The following is a 23,774-nucleotide window of genomic DNA, read 5'->3' as shown; positions in this document are numbered from 1 at the left end:
CTGTAGGTGTAGAAGATCAACACCTGCCACTGTGTACAACAGCACAAAAATGTATGGCATTACTTTTTAAAATTTGTTGCTGAGATGTAATGAATGTGAAGCCATTATGCAGGGATAGCCTTGCAATTTCTTGTTATATTTGTCTGTGTTCGGAGAACTCAATAATTTGTTTCGGATAATCAGTATTTATTAGTTCTCTTTTTACATCTAAGGTGTCATCCGAAACCTTTCCTCTTAATTTTAAAAAATGAAGTTCACTTCCTGACATGATTTTAAATAATGAATTGAATTGCATTTTCTGACATGATTTATCATTCCAAGAACTGATAGAATATCATTATCTTGTTAGAACAATGCCTGGCCTTTTCTTATGGCAAGCATAGCAAGGAGAACATAATAAGAGAGCTTAGCCTATCATGTTTGATTTCATTGAAGCATGACAGAAATACTAATAAATTGATCTACACAACCTGACTGTGCACTTAATAAGTACTTATTACTCATAGACTGAATACCATGGGCAATATAGTGAGTTAGTGGCAGAATCATTTTTAAGATTCTTTCCCTAATTTTTTGCAAGCTTTGATTTTTAGGGAAAAAAAGTATGTTTTGTATCAATAACTACATTGTGCTACATACAGTACTTGAGGCAAGTTTAGTTTTTCATGCTTCATGAATTTTTTTCATGTTCTACTCAACAATTCAAGAGTTACTCAAAAGGTTGATTAACAACACAAGACCTTTAAAGGCTAACCCTGTACTGCTGGAGAGTTATGAAAGAGAAGACCTGCAGTACCAAAACTGGTCCTAAATCTTTATCTATGAACACAGAAAGCAAGCCAATAAGTATATAAAATTGGAGGCACATGGATCTATTGAAGTGCATCCATAGGAGGGCCACAAAAATGATCCCAGGGATGGAACACCTCTTATATAAGGACAAGCTGAGAGCTGGGGCTGTTCATATTGGAAATGAGAAGGGTCCAGGGAGACCAGAGAGAGGCCTATCAGTATCAAAGGGGGAACTATAAGAAGGAAGGGGACAGACTATTTGTTGTGATAGAACAAGGGGAAATGGTTTCGAACTAAAAAAGGGGAGATTTCATTGGATATAAGGAAGTTTTTTACACTAAGAGTGGAGAGGCCCTGGAACATGTGGCCCAAAGAGATGGTGGATGCCCTGTCCTTGGAGACATTCAAGGTCAGGCTGCACAGGGATCTGAGCACCTGATCAGACCTGTATGTGTCCCTCTTCATGGACTAGTCCGATCTAAACATCCAATTCTATGAAATATACTTCCAAATTCTGTGAAATATAATGCAAATACAAATACCAGCTTTAGCCCCAAACCAAGTTCTTTCTAGAAGGGAAGAAGTGCCATGAAAATCCCTGGAATCCACTCAGGTTTTCAGAACTGCCTTCTCACATGAGTGATACTCAGATTGTGATGTGGTTCCATATTAGTGTACCTGCACTTAGATGTTGACAGATGCACTGTGTCAGCTCCAGTTGTCATGAATAGAGGGCAAGTCAACACAATTGGTGGAGCTGCCAAAGGGGCTGTGCTCCCTGAGAGATCTGGTTCACCCTCTACCCACCATGAGAGGTGGTGACAGGAATTGGTTTTGTCCCAATTTAAACCTTCATTTACATTTCCAGAAGTGTGTACCATATCTGCCAACCCTGTGGGGACTCAGACCTCAAAAAGCAGTAGACATTTAGGGTACTGACTCTGCTTACAGGAGTTTAGGCGTTTAGCTCACATGGAGGCACGAGAGAGCTCTGCTAAGGTTACTTAATCTTGAACTGAACTCAGCCCTTTGATACTATAGATTCAGAGGCACTTCCAGAACATGAATCAAGAGTGAGTCCATGTGTAGAAAGCAATGTTATCCCTGGGAGCCAGCACCAAGTCCCCGTCATTCTGTGGGACCTGAACTGCTCCACATTTCTGGGGTTCCTCACAAAGGGCTTTAGTAGATGAGTGCAAACTAATTTTGGCTGTTACAGCTGTCAACATCCGTGATATTCAGCCCAGCCTTAGCAGCAGATATGACAAATGGACTTTATCTCCAAAACACTCCAATTCATAGAAAGGCTTGATAGGAATCCCTCAAGTTTGCAGTCTATATTTAACTCACCAACTGTTTTAATGTCAGGAGGCTGACAATGTAAGCTTTTGCATCCCCTCTGAAGCCAGTCTGCTTTTGCATTTCTAAGATGGTGCCTCTGAACTCCTGCTATGCTTTATTTGGAGCTGTACATACTTTTTTTCTTTGTTTTCTGTGATAAGATACTAGCAAACAACAAGGCTATGTGTCACAAGGCTAATTCACAGGCTATGTGTCACATCTGTTATTAGTATATATATAGTGCCTTTTATTTAGCATATTCCTTTTTGCTTCTTTGGGTTTTCCAATCAGGCATTTTCAAAACTGCTGCAGTAAAACTTGACAAATAATTTATCTTGGAAAATTATACATTGTTAACAATCATAGTATTATGCTCATAATGTTAATATCTCCACGATAACTATCAAAGTTGTACAAAACAATGGCTAATTTAGGAACAGCATTTTTTGTAAAGCATTTCTTCATGTTCTCCCACTGTCTACTGTAAGGTTTAAAGAGACAAAGGTGCTCTTAAGGAAACAACACCAGGGTAATGAAGCACTGGAACAGGTTGCCCATAGAGGTGGTGGACATCCCATCTCTGTAGACATTCAAGGTCAGCCTGGACAGAGTTCTGAGCACCTGATCTAGCTGTAGATGTCCCTGTTCATTGTAGAGGAGTTGGACTAGATGTCCTTTGGGGGCCCTATCCACCTCAAACATTTTTATGATTCTATAACAGAACTTCTTCCCTGGAAAAGCCAGTGAAAAAAAAAATGTAAAATTATTTCATGAATAAATACATAAGTTCATATTGAGTGGAAATATAAATTACTGACGTTAAAAAAGAAACTGTACTGAGTCCACAAACGAAGCAACAGCATGAGAATGAAGATAATGAGAGCAGTAGATACTAGACCTCCGAGGACTTGTATGAGGGATACAAAATTTTCTCCTTCCAAACGGAGACCAGCAAATGTCAATGAATTTACATGAACTCTCTTGGCTGTTACTAAACCCATGAGAGTATAAAGTAAAACAAATTCAAGCATGACCAATGAAGTCTTCTGATGTTCACTGAAACCTGCAATACAAGGTTAGACCAATTAGTGCAATGACTGAAAATGTTAAGTGTAGATAACGAAAGTCACAGTTGCTCCAGTGAAAGGGTTCATTTAAAGTACAATTTATCAAACCAGAGCAGCAATCATAAGATTTGCACTAGGCTTCATGGCAAATTTGTTCAAGGGTCGTAAGCTAGAGTTTATAGAAGTGCAACCCGTAATAATTTGAACTTGTACTGAAATTCATTCAAACGGACGTTAATTAATTGAACTGTGTAATGCCCCACTGTAAGCTTATAGGTAAGTCAAAGCAGTCGTATCTCAACTTTACGGAAGGTTAAGCTGGAGTGCAGAGAGACTGATTTGCCTGAGGTCACACAGCAAGTCAGTGGAAAAACTGCAAATAGAATCTGCAGCCTGAAGTTCTTATTTCCCTGTTTTTACCACTGACATTACACTTCCCACTAGTAAAATGGAGGGGAAGAAAGAGGCAGCTGAAGTGGTGTGACTTGGAATATAATTAACCTAGTTTTCTGCACGTGTTTGTGCTTTTTCTGCATTTTAGGCACATATCAAAGGGATAGGCTGGTTTTAAATTATTTGGAACTTTATTTCTTCACCATCCTATCTTTTGCGTATTTTCTTTTAAGTGTTAACTTGTCATCTTCAGTGTTAAAAATAGCTGGGCAGTAAGAAAAAACCCTCTTGAGTATCAGGCATCAGAAATTAGGACTGAACCACAGCTTACAGCTCCTCACGTTACCTGATGGGCATATGGCACCATGCACTAGAAAAGCTGGGGTTATGTGCTTTGGTGCCAAAATAAAAGTTGGTTATTTAGAACAGAGGGTGATGCTCCACTAAAAAGCAGGGCACTGAGCTGACCAGGTAAGCCTGATTCCACTGAGAGGTGTGTGCAGTGAAAAAGAGTTACTCTTGTAGATGAAGGAACTGGGAAAGAAATTGTGATTTAACACTGTTTTCTTAGGTTTATATTATATTTGAAAAGGATTGTGCATGAAGATGCCTCTTTGTAAGTTGAAAAAAAAACTCCAGGGAGCAATTATTGCTAATTCCTTACAGATTGCCATAGGGTTTTTATAAAAATTCTCTTACATTGCTACTGGGCTTTGGGAATGTGTGTCTGATTTGGATTTCTTACTCTTGGGTCTCCTGAAGCCTTATTAAGACAATTGACTGTCACTGCAATTTTCATCTGTGGCACATCAGAATTTGCTAAAGTGCTCAGATCTCCATGCTGCCCAGTGACAGACACTGTGATGAAGGGGAAAAGGTGGGGAAGGGCACAAGATGAACATGTGCTGTTTCCTGTGCTGGGAGGTGACACCAGTTCATCATGACACACTATGTGTTCAGTCTATTCTCAGCACAGGTGACACTGATTACACAAGTGTTTTTTCTGTTTGCTCCAAGCAAGCAAACTCATAGAAGTGAGGCCTTCAGGGAGACTGAGAAAGAAAAGCGGTGAAAGGAAGCAGCTGGAAAAAAATGTAATATACACTGAAGTACAAGCCCTGTGCAGCTACTTGCTCCCTGTAGTTGTAGCTGCACAATTTTGAGATCTCTGCAACATCAGCTATGTTTCAAACTGCTTGATGTTAGACAGCTAAGGTACAGGTATCTTGTTCCTGCATTGGAGCCATGGTAGTCATTCCCTGTGCCATGGAGTGGGGCATGCATATCTGTGTGTCTGAATGCTCTCCTGCATGGACAAACGCATCTCTTCATTCTGGCAGTGACCGTGTCTGGTTGGAGGAGGAACAGATATAAGCTCCATGCTTCCACCTCCCTTCTCTTTCCCTGTTCAGAAGATGATGCTCTAGTGCTTTCTAAAAACAAAACTAGAAGAGCTACCAATTTAGGGAGTGCATTGGAGGAGTGACAATCAGAAGGCTGAACCTTCTGAACACCTGTGGTTCATCATGAGATACTGCTGGTCACTTGGAGCAGCAGTATTGTGTGAAGCCACTGGTCAGTGCTACCAAGCTGGAGGTGATGCCTCACCTCAAGCACTCTGTGCATGTTTGGGCACCAAAGGAGGGCTATAGTGATGGAGAAGGGTCTAAAAGGGAAAATGTGTGAGGTTCAGCTGGGGTCTCCTGGTGTGCTCAGCCCAGAGCAGAGCAGGCTGAGGGGAGGCCTGATGGTGGCTGCAGCTCCTCACAGGGAGTGGAGGGCAGTGCTGAGCTCTGCTCTGTGTGACAGCGAAAAGGCCTTAGGGACAGCATGGAGCTGTGTCAGGGCAGCTGGGGATGAGGGAAAGAAAGGGTCTGCACCACAGGGCGGTGGGCATGGAACAGCCAAGCTGCCATTGCTTAATGAGTGTTTGGACTCTACTCCCAGATACAGGATTTGGGTGTGGAGCCTGGGGTTGGACTCGATGATCTTTGTGGGTCCCTTCCAACTCAGGAAGTCCACAAATCCCCAGATGTGTGCCCTCAGCACTAACCTTCCATCTACCCTTCTTTCTCCCACTTCCATCTACCCTACCTGCTCCCAACATCCTCATGTACAGCTGCAGTGGAAAAGTATATATAAAACTAATCTGACTTCACATTACAGAATGGTGCAGCCTTCTCTTGTGACTGGTATAAGCCCACCTAGTGGCCTTTTACGATGTTGTCACTGCCTCAATGGACAGGGTAAGAGCAACTGATGTCACCTATCAAAGGCCTTCAGTAAGGCCTTTGACACAGTACCCTACAACATCCTTCTATCCCAACTGGAAAGATATGGATTTGATGAGTGGACTTTTCAATGGACAGAGAACTGGCTGCAGTAGACCAGAGAGTGGTGGTTAATGGCTCAGTGTCTGAATGGAGATCTGTAAAGTGTGGTGTCCCCCAGGGGTCGGTGCTGTGACTGATGCTATTTAATATCTTCATCAATGACGTCGACAGTGGGGTTGAGTGCACCCTCAGCAAGTTTGCTGATGACACCAAGCTGTAAGGTAGTCAACACAAGAGAGGGATGCCATTTAGGCATCTAGGAGGACTAGAAAGGCTTGAGCGGTAAGCCCAGGTTCAACAAATCTAAAGGCAAGGTCTTGTACCTGGGTAGAGGCAATATCCATTACCAATACAAGCTGGGAGATAAAAAGATTAAGCTAGCCCTGCCTAAAAAGACCTGGGGTACTGGTGGATGGGAAGTTGGACATGAGGAAGCAGTGTGCCCTCACAGCCCAGAAAGGCAACTGTATCCTGAATTGCATCAAAAGAAACACGGCCAGCAGGGTGAGGGGGGTGATCCTGCCCTTCTACTCGGCACTGGTGAGACCTCACCTGGGGTACTGCATCCAGAGGTTGAGTCCTCAGTACAGGAAAGACATAGATCTGTTGGAGCACGTCCAGAGCAGGGCCAAGGGATGGAACACCTCTCCTATGAGGACATGCTAAAAGAGCTGGGGATGTTCAGCCTGGAGAAGAGGAGGCTCTATGGTGACCTGATAGCAGCCTTTCAATATCTAAAGGGGGGCTAGAGAAAAAAGGATACAGACTCTTTAGCAGGGTCTCTGGTGATAGAACAAGCTTAAAGAGGGTAGACTGGGGTTGGATATAAGGAAAATGTCTTTTACAGTGAGGGTGGTGAGACACTGAAACAGGTTGCCCAGAGACAGATATTCTCTGGTTAATAATTGCCTGGAACAGGTTGCCCAAGGAGGTTGTGGATGCCCCATCCCTGGAGGCATTCAAGGCCAGGCTGGATGTGGCTCTGGGCAGCCTGGTCTGCTGGTTGGTGACTCTGCACACAGCAGGGGGGTTGAAACTGGATGATCATTGTGGTCCTTTTCAACGCAGGCCATTCTATGATGCTCTGTTCCTGGAGACATTCAAGGTGAGGCTGGATCAGGCCCTGGGCAACCTGAGCTAGCTCCGGTGTCCTTGTTCACAGCTGGGGAGTTGGACTAGATGCTCTTCAGAGGTTCCTTCCAACTCTAAGGATTCTGTGATACAGTGTTTCCCTCTGTGTTCTGTGAGAAATTGGATTTGCACCTGATTCTTTTCCAAGATCTTAAAAAAGATCAAACTTTTGTTTCTATTATTCCTGCCTCAGATATGAAAGTATACCTATGTATTTCGTACTGCATTTTACAGCAAATCTTTGATAAATTTTAACTATACCTATATATTTAAAGAAATCATGTTGGGAGCACTGGAGCAACAACAACAAAAAAAATCACGCAGGAAACAAATACTATAACTGAGCAAATAATATAACTCCACTACAGTTGTTTAGGTTCGTGTTGGAACCATTCAGACAACAATCTGTTCATAACTTCTGTGACCCGCAGTGGGGCTGCATGATCCTCGGAGAAGATCAGAAATGCACAGTAATAATGGTTAACTGCTGCAGAGAAATAAGGCAAAATCTCTCCAGTAATGGCTCTGCATTCAGCTCTCAACACACCGAATAAAGCATCTTCCCAAAGGTATATGTTATTGTTGCCCGTAAATAACTTCCACTGCCTCCAACTGCTGCATGCAGAGCAATGCACAGCGCTGAAGAGAAGCGGACCTTTGTAATTAAGTTTATAAGAAATGAAGTTGATGCAAGCCTTCCTTTCTTCAAAGAAAACGATGCAGTTTTATGCAAGCTCCATTCTGAATCTCGAGAAACCTTCCTTCAGTTTCTTCATGCATCCTTAGCTGCTGCTTTCAAATAGTTATAATATTTATAGCACTTTCTGTTTGCTTAGTATTCTGTTGGAAAAAACACCCAGGAGCAGTTCATTTTGTCTATAGGTGCACAGCAGGCAGCGTATACTCAGAATCCTGCTCTGACCATCACTCTGCTGGGCAAAATGAACCACTGCTGCAGGATTTGAGGTGTGCTGCTCATCTTTTCTGCAGCTTGAGCTTCAGAAACGAAGTGAGCAGAGCTGAGTGCTGCATTTCTGATTTAACCTACTGTGCTCGCTTGAAACTGCTTCTGTGCATTATTAACCTTTCTCACAGTTTCTGTTCTTGTTCTACTGAAAACACAATTAGCAACCACAGATGTTCACATATAACATTTTGTCAGTGGTGAATGTACAAATCCAGACTAAAATTCTTATTTATGAATAAGAAGTTTGAATTTATAATCAAGTTTACGGCAATACATTCAGTCACTGAACAGACTTAACTACTGACTTTCCTGACTGAGTTATCACTTCCTAGTTTTCACTTGTTATCCTAAACATTGCTCACATAGAAAGGACTGCAGTAATTATTTTGTTTCCCTGTGCACAGCGATATGTGTTGAATATTTTATTGTCACTGGGTTTTGGACAGCTGCCTTTGAGGCAGATATTCCTAGCTGAGAATTTTGGGTAAGCTCTGATTGTATTTGGGGTATATTACAAAACCAAAAAATGATACTAGAAGCACTCCACAGCATACTTTCCCTACATCCAAATTTATTAATTGCTAACAATTTAGTTTATTACAGCACATTTCAAAGCTTTGATAAAAGGATCTGATTTTGCTAAGGTCCTTGCCTGGATAGTAATGGTTTCTGCCCTGAAGACTTTACAAACTAAATGTCCAAAGGATCGTAAGGTCATTGGATAACTCAGGGTAGAAGGGATTTCAAAAGGCCATCTGTGCCACACGTTTGGGATTTGCTCAAGACCAACAACCAAGATAGGTTAATGACAGAAATTATATTTCCTACTTGCCACTTTGGTACATGTTCTCCTAGACTATGCTGCTTTTAATAGATTTAGGATCATTTGTCAACTGCAGGCATTTGACAGAAGACTGTTCCCCTGGCTTGCACTGCAGTGTTTCACTGCTTGTGTGGAATAAGACCTGTTCTCTCCTGCAGCAAATCTTTCTGTTGTGTTGGCATCTGTTTTCTCATGCACCAAAAGCTTACACCTGAAAACCTTGTCTCAGGGTACCAACATTTCATTTTGACTTGATATACCTTGGTGCTACCTCTGCCAATTGCAAATAGCAAGCTCTGAGTTTTTCCTTTATCGCTGAATCTCACACCACCTATATTAGTGCAGACCAAAGAGAAATATATGTGCAGTCTCGAGGATGATATGCTGCTGAATTAGGAAAGGAATTTTTCACTACTGCGGCACCAAGGGATGCTAATGGAGGCAGGTTTGGACTCACCATGACTATAAAGCTATGTACCAGCTTGATAACTGGAGATCTGCCATGTTTCCCAGAGCGTACATGCCACAGCCCTGCTTTAGTTGAAAACTCATCCAATTTCAAGGTTTTTCTTTTTCTCTTCTCTTGCTTTTCATTTCCTCTACCCCATAAATGCTATTTAACCCATTATAGAAACATTTTTTTTTTGCTTGGAAAAGCCACAAAACATAGTGTGATCAGTGAAGTGTGTCATTAACTCTTCTCCTTGGACTGCTTCCATGGGCAGGATCTTTAAAGCCCTTTACTGGCAGGCTGGTATGATCTCTGATCCCCTCCCTGCTACTTCTACCACGTGAATCAGTTCCCTTCTTGAACAGCATCTTGCACAATTCTCCTTACTCCTACCTAATAATTCAGACCAGATGGCTGAAGCTGACCCAGCATAATCTGCTCCCCCGGATATAAATGGTGCCGTTTAGATGTATACAGTAATGTTCCCTTAGCTAAAAAACAGACTTGCAACAAGATCCTGTAACAATTGACTTTATTTTGATTTGCAGAGTTCTGCCAGACACTAGCCATTTGTACTGGGTTACACATTAAAAGGTACATATCAAATACTATCCTACATATAGACAAAAAGACTGCCCCAAATTTCCTGGAAAGGAAGCAGCTTGTGTTTGCATGTTGCCTTAGATCCCCATTCCAGCTTGTCCCTGAATGCCCTGGAAAAACAGATGGGAGTTATACTGCAAAACAAGTCAGGGCACTGGCACAACTTAGGGAAAATGAATTGCAGGGCTAAGGACCTCGAGAAGGAGAAGGAAAAAAAAAAACTTCTCTTTTTGTCCTTCAGAATATTAGTTCTAATACCCAAACAGTGTTTATGGAAATACAATGCAGAGAGAACTTGTTTCTTAGGTAATGGGATTCGACATTGTTAATGATGCTACGGTTAATTGCAAAAACGTACAGCCATCTGCAGAAAGCCACAGACAACAGCTACAAATATCACTGGTGCCATTTCTACATGGTCTCAGGACAATATCTGCATAGAGGGAAGAAGGCTGGGTAGCAAGATGTCAAAAGGAAACTCCTTCTCATTACACAGATGAAGGTAACAGCTTTTGGAGCAGCTGTTATCACAGCATACTCTCTTCCTTGAGGTCAAAACATGCTGTGGTATGTAAGTGTATGTAAGTTCAGTGGACTTTGGCTAAAGTGTGGTGCATGGAATAGTTTGAACTGCTCTGTTACAAGCGGTCACATGTGCTGTCAAGTCACTGGGGAAGCAGCACTTGCTGACACATGCAGTACAACTTCAGGCTAAGTGATGTACAAGATTATCTTTTTAGGCTTAATTGTTTGTATTCTATGAAATATAGATGGTGCCAAAAAGCCTGGCATCAGCTTGTTAGTTACTGGATAAAGTCTTTCCTCTTCCTCCCCTCATTTTTTGTAAATGCAAAAGTGATATAAGAGATTTTTCTCTCTGTTCGTGCTGTGATTTTCTTTATGTCCCATCTTCAGAACCCAAAATGATTTTGGCACCTTTCAAACCTACTCTCTCTGTACAGCTGTCTTGTAGACCTGCACCAACTCAGGTTAGGCATCTCTGCATTTTAAAACACATCACTTTGGAAAACTCATCTTTTGAGGTTCTCCTGTGTTAACTCTTTTCATAAATTAGGTATGTGGAAAAGGCAGCTACAGATCAGCTGGTGTGAAAGTGTACTACGGTAATCCCAACTGCTCGATGCTCTGGCATGCACCTGCCTTAATGTCTGAATTTGTTGAATGTGTACAAAAAGCACTGATATCTGCCAGTGTGTTTCTGCATAGGTGGAAAATCATACAGACGCCAAAGTCACCTCATATAACTGATACAGCCTTGGTGCTATCAGTTGGATTATGCTGAGCTATGCAGCTGAAGGTATGTCAGTAGTAGAGAGGGCATCAAGACATATGAATAGTAGCAAATCCTGACCACCTTCTCCCTTTAAACTTAGAGTAATGAGTTTCAAAAATGGAGATTTTAAGAGTAACCAGCTCCTGCCACATTCCTAGCACATCAGAAAATCGTTCCAGATTTCACAGAATCACAGAATGACTGAAGTTGGAAGGGATCTCTGAGTCCATCTTGTCCCATCCCTGTTCCATCTGGGACACCCAGAGCACAGTGCCCAGCACTACATCCAGGCAGTAGTTGGAGATGTCCAAGGAGGAGGCTCTGCAACCTCTCTGGGCAGCCCATGTCAGTTCTCAGTCATCCACACAGCACAGAAGTGCTTCCTGATGTTCAGAGGGAACCTCCTGTGTTCCAGTTTGTTCCCATTTCCTCTTGTCCCAGTAGTTGGCACCACTGGAAAGAGCTTCATGAGACATTCCTCCACTTTTCCTCACTGAACTTTATGAGATTGTTATCCGCCCATTTCTCCAGCCTATTCATGTCCCCCTGGATGGCAGCACAACCCTCTGGTATATAGTTATGGATTAATAATAGTGTAATAATATACCTGATCAGGCTGCATCTAATCTTCCTTGGTTCTGGAAAGAGGACTTTTTATAATAAAGAAATAGCACTGTTTTGAATCCTCTGGTGATTCTGAAGACACTGCAAGTAGATTATTGATCACTAAGTGGTCGATGCTCTTGTACTCATTTATGGGCCTCCACGAGTCAACCCTGCTGGCTTGCCTCTCTTTGAGTCCTTGTGCAATTTTATCAGGCAGTGTTATATGGTCCTTAATGTTTGTTTTGCTTTGAAATGAGTGGAAATATAGAAGTGTGTGTTATTATAATTCTCTTTCTTTAATCCTTCTCTAAAAGTTGGTTTTCTTCAGACCTTTAATCATCTGTCTTTGTCTGAATTTCCTTCAATTTACTTCTATCTTTCTGGTGCTGAAGTGCTTAGAGATGAATGAGGAATTGTATTGCTTTATCTACTTTTTTCTCATTAGAATGCTGGAGAAAACCAGCCACAGAAGACAGAAATTAGTTTAGGCTATTCAAAATTTTTGCCTTTTTATTATTGTTTAGCCCCTTTGCTGCAAGAATTCTAACTTTTTGCTATAATGAATGGATGCTGCAATGCATATAAATTGGAACAGAAACTGCACTAGAATGATAGTCTTAAGGTTGCTGAACCCAACACTTAAAATGAAGAAACGGCCCAGGTTAGGCAGCCTGTCAGCTTTGTCTGATCACTTGTATTTCCTTCTGTGTAGCTGCTCTCTGAAAGAAAGGTTGCTCTTGTATTTGAGTAGGTCATTGTGTCTTCTCCAATTATTAATCTTCTCCAAATTATTGTCATTTAAATAAAAAAAAAAAAGTGAGTTAAGAGTAAGCACAACTCACATTTGAGCCTAAATGATTAATATGTATTTTTTAAACTGCAGTAAAGTGCTCCTTTGAATATCTTATAAGGGTTAGATCTTGCTTATTCTTACGCAGGAACGTAAGAGGAGAAGGATGCCCTTGGAATTTAGCTGCAGAGCACAGACATACTGATGTACTCTACACTTGTCCGTGGACAATTATACAGTGATACTTATGTGTTTTCTTAACATGCTGAGGTAGATAAAATTTGTTTTCCTGCTTTCAAGGGATGGAATTATCCAAAACAAAATATATCACAGTATCTTTCGGATTATTTAATATAAGAATATATAATTTTTTTTCTGAGTAATTTATATTTATGCAGCAAAACTGAAAAAAACATTTGGGCAAGGGTAAGGGTACAACAAGAAGAGTTTATTAAATAAAGTAAGTCAACACTTAAGAACCCAATGAACAAATGAGACTCACAGACACTTTAAACAAACATGAATTTTACTGCTTGACAAAATGTTTGGAGTAATAGAGAGGGTAGAATTGCTCCTCTGGTACCAAAACAAGGGAGATGTTTTGTTCTTACTCAGTTCACCATTAGTAATATTGCCATTTCTAAATGAAACCTGAACTTGTTTTCACAGAAGGGAGAGAAAATGGTGCCAATAAATACTTGACGGAGATTTGAGTTGTGTAATTCTTTACTCTCTTTGTTGATTTATCTTTCTGTCAGTTCCCACCATGAGATAGACTGTTTTTTGATTGCTGTATATTGCAGTTACCACACTCCCCCCTTTTAAAACCACTGCTCCAAACTTGATTCTACGCCTGCTTGATCTCATCACCTCTGTTACACCTCTTTTTCCATCTTCAGTACCATTCAGCTGCTTTTCCCTCCTAAAGGCTGATTGTATCTCTGACATAATGGAGATCACTTGGTAGAGCAGATTTTACTCAGAGCAAATTACAGATCCTATTTTACGCTTACTTTGATTGACTGCAAGTCACTGACTACCCTTGTTCAATAGAAACAGCAATTGTAGCTTATGGAATTTAAAAGCAACCAAGTAAGTGAATCCTTTGTGCTTTCTTCTGTAACTGCCTAAGTGCTCTTGAAATGCTCTTCTCTGTGCACCAATGATAATTTTTCCAGTGGAAAAAGCCCACAACCTCCTTGGAATAGATAAGGACTTTTATTAACAGACATCTTTTTATATTTATTTTGCACACATGCATACAGATGCAAATACAGCTCTCACAATAGTTTTAATGAACATGTTTGGTCAAGATAGTCTTCAACATAGGAATGAAAGCACTGTTCTGCTGCTCCTTAACTTACTACCACCAACCCAATTAACACTCTGATATCAACAACCAAGCCATCAAAATAGCACTACTAGATAGCAATTTCTGGTTTATTTCTGCAAAGTATTCCTATAGAGATTATTGCGTATTGGTCAGGTGTGTTTTACGTTCAGTTGTAATATAAATTGAGCTGGAAATGAAACGTATTACATTGGTTTACAAATTCACAATGATGGTAAGAAGGCCCCTCAGTGAGAACAGAGGAACTCTCATTGCAACTGTCCTATGGCTTTTTAATTTAAAAGTATCTCCTAACTTTAACGGTGAAATTAAATGCTCTTAGCAATATGAAATATAAATTCTCAGAAATAATTTTAATTTCTTTGTCAAAAAGACCAGAAAGGTTTCTGCCTCCTTTGCTTTCTCTGACAATTGCTTCTTGAGAATTATGCCTTGCTACATTCTTTACACCTCAGGTAGCAGACATTAGAGAGAGGTACTTAGTAAAAGCATAGTAGTTTTTATAGCCACTCCTATCTTAGAAGTCCCAGAGGGTAAACAAGTAGATGTAATCTTTCTCCCTGAAACATGTGAACAGGATATAAAGACCTGGTTTCTTACTTACTTTTGGTTGAAACCCAACATTAATTAGTCGCTTCTGAACTGAAGTGATTGAAGTGATTAGCCCACAAAATGCTCCTTAACCTTCTGTATCCTATTTAATAAAAAATCCCAAATGCACCTGCAGTTGGGGCTAAGGGTGGGCCAGATGTCTGTGGCAGGTATCTGATGAGTTTCTATTAGAGTATTCTACATCTGCAAATTTCTAGCTTACTCATCAAAATGATCTGTGACTTATTTACATCTCTGCTAGGCTCTGTTCTACTTATATAGTTTGGGTGTACATGTAATGAGTTTCTTGAATCTTTCCTGATAATTATTATTCCTTTACTTCTTTGAAATGATTTTAAAGAACCTCTTTAAAAATGAGAATGTGCCTCAGGAATCTCATTGACATTTTAGAAAAACAAATTTGTGGTGCTCTCTGCTAGAAGTGTTATATGTGTTTATCATTATGATGTATCTTCAGAAAATATGTAAATATATATCAGCCAGAGATAAACACCAGGGATTCATTGCTGACATATCAAATAATGCCTTTTACTTTCTCTCCTTACAAACAGATATTCAAGAGTTTTATGAAGTAACGCTGCTGAATTCCCAGAAAAGCTATGAGCAAAAGATAGAAGAAGCAAATGAAGTTGCAGAGAAATGGGAGAAGACAACATCTCCTGCTAAAGGCCAGGAAAATCTTCAGAAAAGCCAAGAGGTAACTGGGCAGATTAAGAATGAAAATAAGTGTAACGTGTGAGAAGTTTCAAGCCTGACTAATGCCAGGCAATGACTTAAGATTGAAAGAGGGGCCTCAATTAAGGAATTAGTTGAAGATATGGAAGATGTATTGTGTTATCTCTCTGACTTTGAATATGTCCTTCATCCTTCTAAGTGCCAACTGTCAAATGAGAAGAAAAAAGCCTTTTCTCATCCTTGGTGTATTTTACATGATACTTGATGTGTGTGCTTGTCCTCAAAAGAGAATGAATCTCCATTACTTGCTACTTACAGCTGAGATCATTAATACTCTAGTGATTATACCCGGTGTAAAAATTATAATAAGACTTTTCATGTGTGTGGGACTGACATTGGGCTGTACTTTTGTGTAGCTCAAGTGCACATAGATGTCAGCCAAATTCACTTTTGTATGAGAAATAGATATATAGAAGCAGGCTATATAACTTTGGTTTCCTTCTGTAGCCAGTGAAAAGATCCAAAACCTTTCTTAGAATCATAGAATGGCTTGGGTTGGAAGGGACCTCAAAGATCATTGAATTCCAACCCCCATGCCACAGACAGGGACCCCTTCATCACCACTGGTGATCATCTGCCTCTGCCTACCTCACAATTATTAACTGAATTAGCAATCTGAATTAATTGTCTGGTCACATGTTTGTACTTCAACAACCAACCAACCAATCCTTCTCATCCTCAAATAACAAACAGCCCTCCCTCAACCTGCCATAAAACAACAGAAAACCATGCAATATATTATTGTTCTTAAATAGCAAGACAGAGATGAGAGTGGGCATGAACAGCAAAACCTCCAGAATAAAATATAAGGGAAATTTATAAAAAATTCCATTTTTGATATGGAGAAGAATTTTAATAGTTGTTCACAGCACTTACCAAAAGTATCACTATTTATTTAAAAGAGTTTACCTCATTCAAAAAAATGTAAAACTCAGGGAAAAAAAAATAATTCTACATGACACATTATATGTAACTCTTTAAAAAGACAAATCAGAATTGCAGGCAGCTAGAACCAAACTCTCTGAAGAAATGAAGAAATGTATTGTAAAAATTAGCTAGAGAAGCTTTCAGAGTTAATGAGAGCAAGCACTTGGATTTTGAGTGAAATTAGAACAAATGAGTCTTAACATTAATACAGGGTATATCCCATGAATGATTTAACATCTGAGTCACAGTCTGAAGACACAACTAGCTGATCTCTGTCTTCCTTCTCCCCCACAAAGCTGTACATTTTATAAAGGTGCAATAGTATTTCAGCACATCATCTCTTGAAGTATCTGAAAAAGACAGTGGAAAACATACTCTCTTTTTATTCCAAAGTGTTTGACTCTCAACCCTACCTTCCACAACTTCATTGCTGTCTAAAGGGTCAGTTCCTGCTTTTATTCAAGGGAATTTAAGCTCCAAATCCTATGCTGATATTAAAGGAATACATTGGACTAACTCTGGACTTTGCTAACTTAATGAAAGCGATTGTAGAATTGTAGAACCATAGAATCATAGAATGGCCTGGGTTGAAAAGGACCACAATGATCATCCAGTTTCAACCCCCCTGCTGTGTGCAGAGTTGCCTACCACCAGACCAGGCTGCCCAGAGCCACATCCAGCCTGGCCTTGAATGCCTCCAGGGATGGGGCATTCACAACCTCCTTGGGAAACCTGTTCCAGTGCCTCACCACCCTCTGTCTGAAAAACTTCCTCCTAATACCTAATCTAAACCTCTTCTGTCTCAGTTTAAAACCATTCCCCCTTGTCCTATCACTATCCACCCTCATAAACAGTCGTTCCCCCTCCAGTTTATATGCCACAATGAGGTGTCCCCAGAGCCTTCTCTTCTCCAAGCTAAACAATGCCAGTTCCTTCAAACAATAGAAAGCTCTTGTTTAGAAACTAGAATAACCTTTTCAAGCTAGAAGGCTAGCAGTCAGAGTGTTCAGGGTAGCCTCATTTTAAAATTTGTAGCCTACCTGTAAACTGTGTAATGAGAGCATGAAGAGTTTAGTCCCTTTGAAAAGCATACCTATATATGCTTTAAATGATTAGTTGCAGGCAAAACAGAGTACAAGTGTAAGCTTTTGTTTTTTCCTTTTCACAGCACAGCGTACTATGAGCAGTTTCAAATCAGAACTGATTAGCACATGCTGAATATAGCTGCTGTACAAATCCCAGACAGTATGTTGTTTTCCATGAGAATTTCCTTATGAAAATGTAGCTGGATAATTTATGACTTAAATTCTTATTCATGGTCAATTCCTTATGGAAACTGATGGTTTTGTACGTTCCTATTTGCTATCCTCTGCATGCTCCGAATCTGATCCAGGCTGGATGTGACTCTGGGCAGCCTGGTCTAATGGTAGGCAACCCTGCCTGTGGAGGGGGGTAGAAACCAGATGAGGTCCTTTTCAACCCAGGCCATTCTATGATTCTATGATTCTATGATTCTATGATTCTATGATTCTATGATAAGAAAAAAAACAACTCCCTTATTTCATGCAGTGTTCCTTTGCAATAAATTCCCAATAATGTTCATTCAGTCCAGAGGCCAGGCTCTTTTCATACCTTACTTCCAACTGAAACCTTCCTTGTTAATTTTCTATACAAATTGGTACTTTTTTTCTGTATTTATGTTCCAATCTTAATTGTTGGTTAAAAAAGACAACCAGTTTTCACTGTCCAGATCAGGCATTCAATGATCCCTCCTTTGTGTTGATATATTTAATTTTCCCAAAATGTTGACTTTTAGATAACAGGAAACTTTTTAGATTTGTTGTTTGCAACACAGTGCAGATTTCCCTTGGTTTCATAGAGATGGCCAGTCTTGAAACCTTCTCTCCTGTCACCTGTGGTCACCATAGTTGTTGTCACTAAACCAATGCTTGACCTTACATCTTACTCAGACTGGATCTTCATCAGTTAATGGAAGGGTCATAATCCATCCTATAAACTCCTGTCATTCTCAGAAGGTGCCTCAAAAGACAGACATCTCCCTAACTCTGGTACAGTGATTTTGAAAAACATGTTGAGAACTCAGGGAAGTATATTAGCTCACCACATATGCCAGAACCAGTTGCATCCAGATTAACATGAATGATACTACATAGTTCCACTCTTTGTAGTGCTCTAACAAAGCGTGCTGGGATCTGGTGTTAATCACTACTGCTTTTTTGTTCTCACTGTTTTCTTCATTTGCCTGTTCCTTTTAAACTCTGTACTGTTCAGGTATTGACCCTGAAGGAGCTCCTGGTCCTCATGAAATCATTAAATGTTCTGATACGTATTTAAATGACACCTTTGATTTTTCCTTTTACACTAAGTTCTTTGTTATATATTAGAATGATAGATGGCATTGGATTTTCCAGATGCAATATTTCCTACCATCATATTATTTTTGCATTTTATCCAGTGCAGAGATTAAATATATTTTGTAATGTATCTGGCAAGGATGTAAATACCATAGATCAAAATAATTTCAGTGGGTGGGTGCTAGGGAATAAGAAAGGAAGAAGGATATGTATGACTGTTGTTTTTGTGTGTGTGTGTGTGAATCTATCCCCGTTGATTTCCCTTCAGTAATTCAAAGTTAATAAAATCCACTTTAATTAGTGGACAGTTTTAGAACCAGTGAAACTGTTTTGGGGTAAGTTCACCATTCAATAAAATGTTTACTGGGCTCTGCTTTTGAAGGCTCTTGTATGTTTCATATATACATTCAGCAAGAAGCGAACGTGACATGCCAGGTAATAAACAGAAAAGCCCAAGAAGTTATCTGTGGTATAGGAAATCCAGACTATAGCTCTGAAGAAGACCTTACAAAATCATGCTGTCCATTCTTTTACTGTTGGACAGATCAATTGTAATTGAACAGTTCCTGACATTTTTGTCTTACTTATTCTTTAAAACTTTCCATGGTGGAGAGCCCACAACTTTTCCAGATAATTTATTACTTCACTGCTAGAAAATATGTCCTGGAAGACTTATTCTTCAGTGTGTAAAAGCACTGCTGATAAAATTTTCCTTATGAAGGAAATTGGGGTCTTCTCCGAGGATGTGGGAAATCTGCATTCCCTTCTTAGCCAGAGAGAAGCGAGTAACGATTCTTTGTCATCGATGACCATGCACTAAGCATTACACCAGCAGATATGATTTTGCTTTTTCTTGTTGCAATGTTTCCAATTGATGTAGAACAATTCAGTCTTTACTGGGACATAATACTGACATGTGACTCTGTAGCTCCAAGATTAAATTGATTATCTGTGAAGAGACTTTTCTTAGTTCTTGTTCTGATTAGTATTTATGTATAGCTTATTATATTTTCTTGGGCATACCCAAGGGTGGAATCTTCCATCCTCAGCATGTGCCCCACCATCAGTATTGAAGAGTATAGATACCAAGTCCTTCTCCCTGTTTTTCTCCCATCCCTTCACTACCATAATTATATTCAAATCTGCATAAGGCATAACAGAAAATAGTGAAACCTAATTCAAATACGTAGTACATAGGGCACTACTACTATAGGAGCTTTGTGTTCATTCCTTTTATATTTTTTTAGGGGAATAGTAGAACGAGCAGGATGCCACATTCAGCTCAAGGGTTGATGGCACATAGCAGACAAAGTGTGTTCTGAGATCGCCTAATTGAGGAGGTATGCCAGGAACATGCAGTCTGAGGATGCTGATAGTGCTCAGGCATGGAGCTGATTGATATGCTTCAGACATGTGTCTTTAGGAAACAACCAAATGCCAAGTATCTGCCTTGAGAAGATGGCTGTGGAGAGTGACACGAAGAAAATAATGTGTATCCAGAGGTCTGATCTCAACCACTTTTAACCGAGTCATTTCAAGTCACAGTAATAAAATGCCTGTATTGGCTTAAATCAAGTGAACACTATATTGTCCGTGTAGCAGAAGCCCAGAGCAGATGCTCAGGGAGGAGTAAGAAAAGGGAAAACATGTATAATGGATGCTTTAGCCATTTTGCAAATCCAATCTTAATTTGTTTGGACTAGGAGCACAGAAAACATTCAGTGCTAGGAAACTCAGCATTACCTTATTTTATAAACATTCAGCAAAGTATCCACCGCAGCAAGCATGCTGATTGGGGATGTGCCCAATCTGCTGCTGGAAATCATGAAGACAGGGTTTGTTTGCAGTTTGATTGCTGCCAAAGAGCTTCATTACTTCGTTGTACCAGTGTTGTAAGACCAGCTTTCACAGCTTGAAAGTGTGTTCTTGAAATTAGGGCTCTTAAACTGTCCCCATTGGTGAAAGGGCTGATTTATTTTCTCCCCTAGGAAATGTGAGATAGTGTTTAAGCTGAGGTCTTCCACTTATCAAAAGAGTTCTTTCACCCTACCCACTTACAGACAAAGCTGGGGAAAGGTACTTGCATTTGCTGTCAAAGCTTTGCAACTATGCAGCTGAGATCAGCTGATTCCTGGTGTCTGAGAGTGGGTGGTCAGGGCTGAGCTTGGCTCATCTGCTCAGCAAATGGTCACTTGCCTTGGAAAAAAAGCCTTCTTCCCTCTAAGAACACTACATGGTGTTGAACAGTCACTAGATAAAGGAAGCCTCTCTCTTAAAAACTCTGTAGATAGATGCAATTAAAACTGTGAGATGCTCAGAAAATGCAATAATGGAGAACATAAAAGTACCTAGATGGAGGTGTCCATCTGGTAAAACAAAAATTGAATTGCTCTGTAACAACAGTAACAGTACTTGAAGCTACAGGCTTGTGCCCAACTCCAGAGGCTCATTATAAGACATAAATTTAGCCTTGTTTTAACCTCTTTGTTAGCTTGATGTCCACTGCTACTTATTTCTGGTCAGCAGTATTTTGACCTTTACTCTGGAGGAAAGCGGAGGTGGAAGAGAACAGTTGGCAGTCAATCTCACATATAAATCTGGCAGGTGAAGGTCTGCTTGTCCCTGTACCATGGCATGGAAGGACTCTGTTCTTATAGTGCATGTGGTGCAGATACATTCAGCTGATTGAACGAGAATCATTTGCAATTACTCTGCAAGTTTGATCACTGCACACTGATTTCATATGCACAATCTACATTCAGCTCAGGGTGATATCATCGCTTCAAGACCGTCTCCAAAGATTCCAGCTCCCCATTTAACCTCTTGTTCCATTCATTTCTTATGCTTCATAGCTTGTTTTGCAAAGACAGTCAAATGCAGCATGCAAAATGAATCCTCCTATTCCTGCTTGCTTTCAGGAATGCCTGCTATGCTTGTACTCAGCTTTTATAAACATCATAATTACTTCTCTGTCCTGTAAGTCAGCTCGTTAGAAGTTCCAGCAGTAAAACCCTTACTTAAAAATCTCCTGCACGTTGCAATTATCAAACCATTAATCTCTTTCACACTAGCAGCTTGTCTAAAAGACTTGAGGGCGCAAGACCATTCTATATATGCATATAAAAAATCAGTCTTTGGATTTTGGTTTGTTTTCTTTCTTTGTTAACTGGGTGCATCTTAAATTAAGCTGCACCCAGTTAACAAAGCTAGAAATTGTATGGTTTGGTTTTCTCCCAAGAGCCAAATCTGATCCCATTTAAGTTATATTTAATATGCAAGAGTCATTATGTATGATCAACCATAATGTTTCATTAAAAGGGTTCAAAACATTCAATTTTATGTGAGTTTCTTCCTTAGATTTAGCTCCTACAGTGTACATTTATCTGATCAAATGCAGTTTATTTCTGTGGGTGGATTTTGTACCATAGCCAATTCTGTTTGGCACTGAGTTCTCCTTCAAGAAGACACAAGTCTTTTTATAGGGTATGATAGTGGTGACATCTTGTTTCATGTATTGCTGCTTTATGTCCCTTTTGCACCCAAGAACATGTAACACCCATAACTAGATAATTCTTAAAACAACACTGGACCTTGACTTCATGGGGGTATTTTTAGAAAATAATTTGGCTATTTTATTTTCTGTGTATTAATAGGAAGGTATGCTTCATTTGCAGAGATTATTTTATACACTTGCCTTTTCAAGTTGTTTTATAATGTTTAGAAATGGATAACTGCAAAGTCATTGTGTTATTAAAATGTTATTTATAAGTAGCTGCAACTAAATGTCTTACCCACACTGGGTATCCGTGCTGAGTCTCTATTTATAAATTTGTTATTTGTTCTGTAGCTTGTCAATAACATGAGTGCCAGCGCGTCTGTTAAATGTCATCTTAGACTTGCTTCTGAGCATGTTCTAATGTGGTCAGTTAATGTTTGCATTTCAAACCAGGAAGTTATATGGATACAGAACAATGTCATTCTGTGGGATGGAGATGCTCCAGAGCATGGGATTCTCTCTTTATCTCAAATTTCTACAGGAGAGTTTTTAGATGAGGGCCTGATGCATTTGCATGTTAGGCATTGGCACAGGCTGCCCAATGATGTGGTGGAGTCCCTGGAAGTGTTTAAGAAACGTGGAAATGTGGCATTGAAAGACATGGTTTAGTGGGCATGGTGGGGAATGGGTTGACAGTTGTCTTTCCAGTTGTAATGATTCTATGATTCTCTGATTCTTTTTTTGCTGGTTTATCAATGATGGGCAGCTCAGGATCACCACCCTCTTCTCTTACTCCCACTCCTTGACAGGACAAGGGAAGAAAATATGATGAAGAAAAGGCTCCTGGGTTGAGATAAGCATGAAGAAATCACACACCAATTACTGTCACAAGAAAAACAGACAACATAAGGGAGATAATGTAATATATTGCTGAGTATAACAGAGCAGTGAGAACTAAAAGCAGACCAAAAACACTTTTCTCCAACCCACCCTCTTCCATCTCTCTAATCTGATATAAAACAGCTTTTGGGCTCTGCTCACAGAGGGCATCCCTGCAGCCATGCACTACCAAAATCATCCACATAAGCCCAATATAGTATGTTGTGTCATTACCTAAAGAGACAATTTCTGTCCCTTGTTGTTTGTCCCCAAGACAGATATCCTTCTCCTTTTGCCATCAACTTGTGCTTGAAAAGTTAGACTTGACCACAAACAAAGCCTTTCTTTTGTTGCCCTTGCTTATTATTCTAACATCACCAAAACATTAGTGTGTTTTGCATGAGATTTTAGGGGACTGAGTGGTTCGATAGGTCCTTTCTGACAGGGAAGTTTTATGCAGTTTGACAACTGTTTCCTATTGGAATTAGTGGGAGGGAGAGCAGAACTGGGATCTTGGCATTAAGCACACTAATCTAGATGAGCAGTGACGAAAGAACCACATCCACCATAGTGTTTATTTTTTTCTCACTTGTATATAACATGCCTATCAAACAACCTCTATACAGTTTTCTGATCTAGGATTTGTTGTTGCATCTGCAAAGGGTTGGGAGCAGGCCAGAACATCTGCTAGGGACTAGAAACAATAATTTTCCCCAATGAAAATATGACTCAATATTAACCACTTTTAATTAAGCAGTGAGTCTGCATTGTGATAAGCACTGAGGTCAGGCTATTGAATGAATTCAAC

General features: G+C 40.0%; 1 protein-coding gene across 3 annotated transcripts in view; it reads left to right on the top strand.

Annotated features, from left to right (window-relative positions):
* Positions 1-23,774, top strand: part of DLG2 (discs large MAGUK scaffold protein 2) — a 1,008,740-nt gene that overhangs the window by 108,780 nt on the left and 876,186 nt on the right. For all 3 annotated transcript variants that reach the window (XM_090134092.1, XM_090134093.1, XM_090134091.1), the window contains one exon: positions 15,106-15,251. In XM_090134092.1, the coding sequence (XP_089990218.1) occupies positions 15,106-15,251 (146 nt within the window). The remainder of the gene's footprint in view (positions 1-15,105; positions 15,252-23,774) is intronic.

Source organism: Phasianus colchicus, chromosome 1 (genome assembly GCF_987193195.1).
Source record: "Phasianus colchicus chromosome 1, bPhaCol1.hap1.1, whole genome shotgun sequence".
In the NCBI taxonomy this organism is placed as follows: Eukaryota; Metazoa; Chordata; class Aves; order Galliformes; family Phasianidae; genus Phasianus; species Phasianus colchicus.
This window is presented reverse-complemented; position numbering and strand designations above follow the sequence as displayed.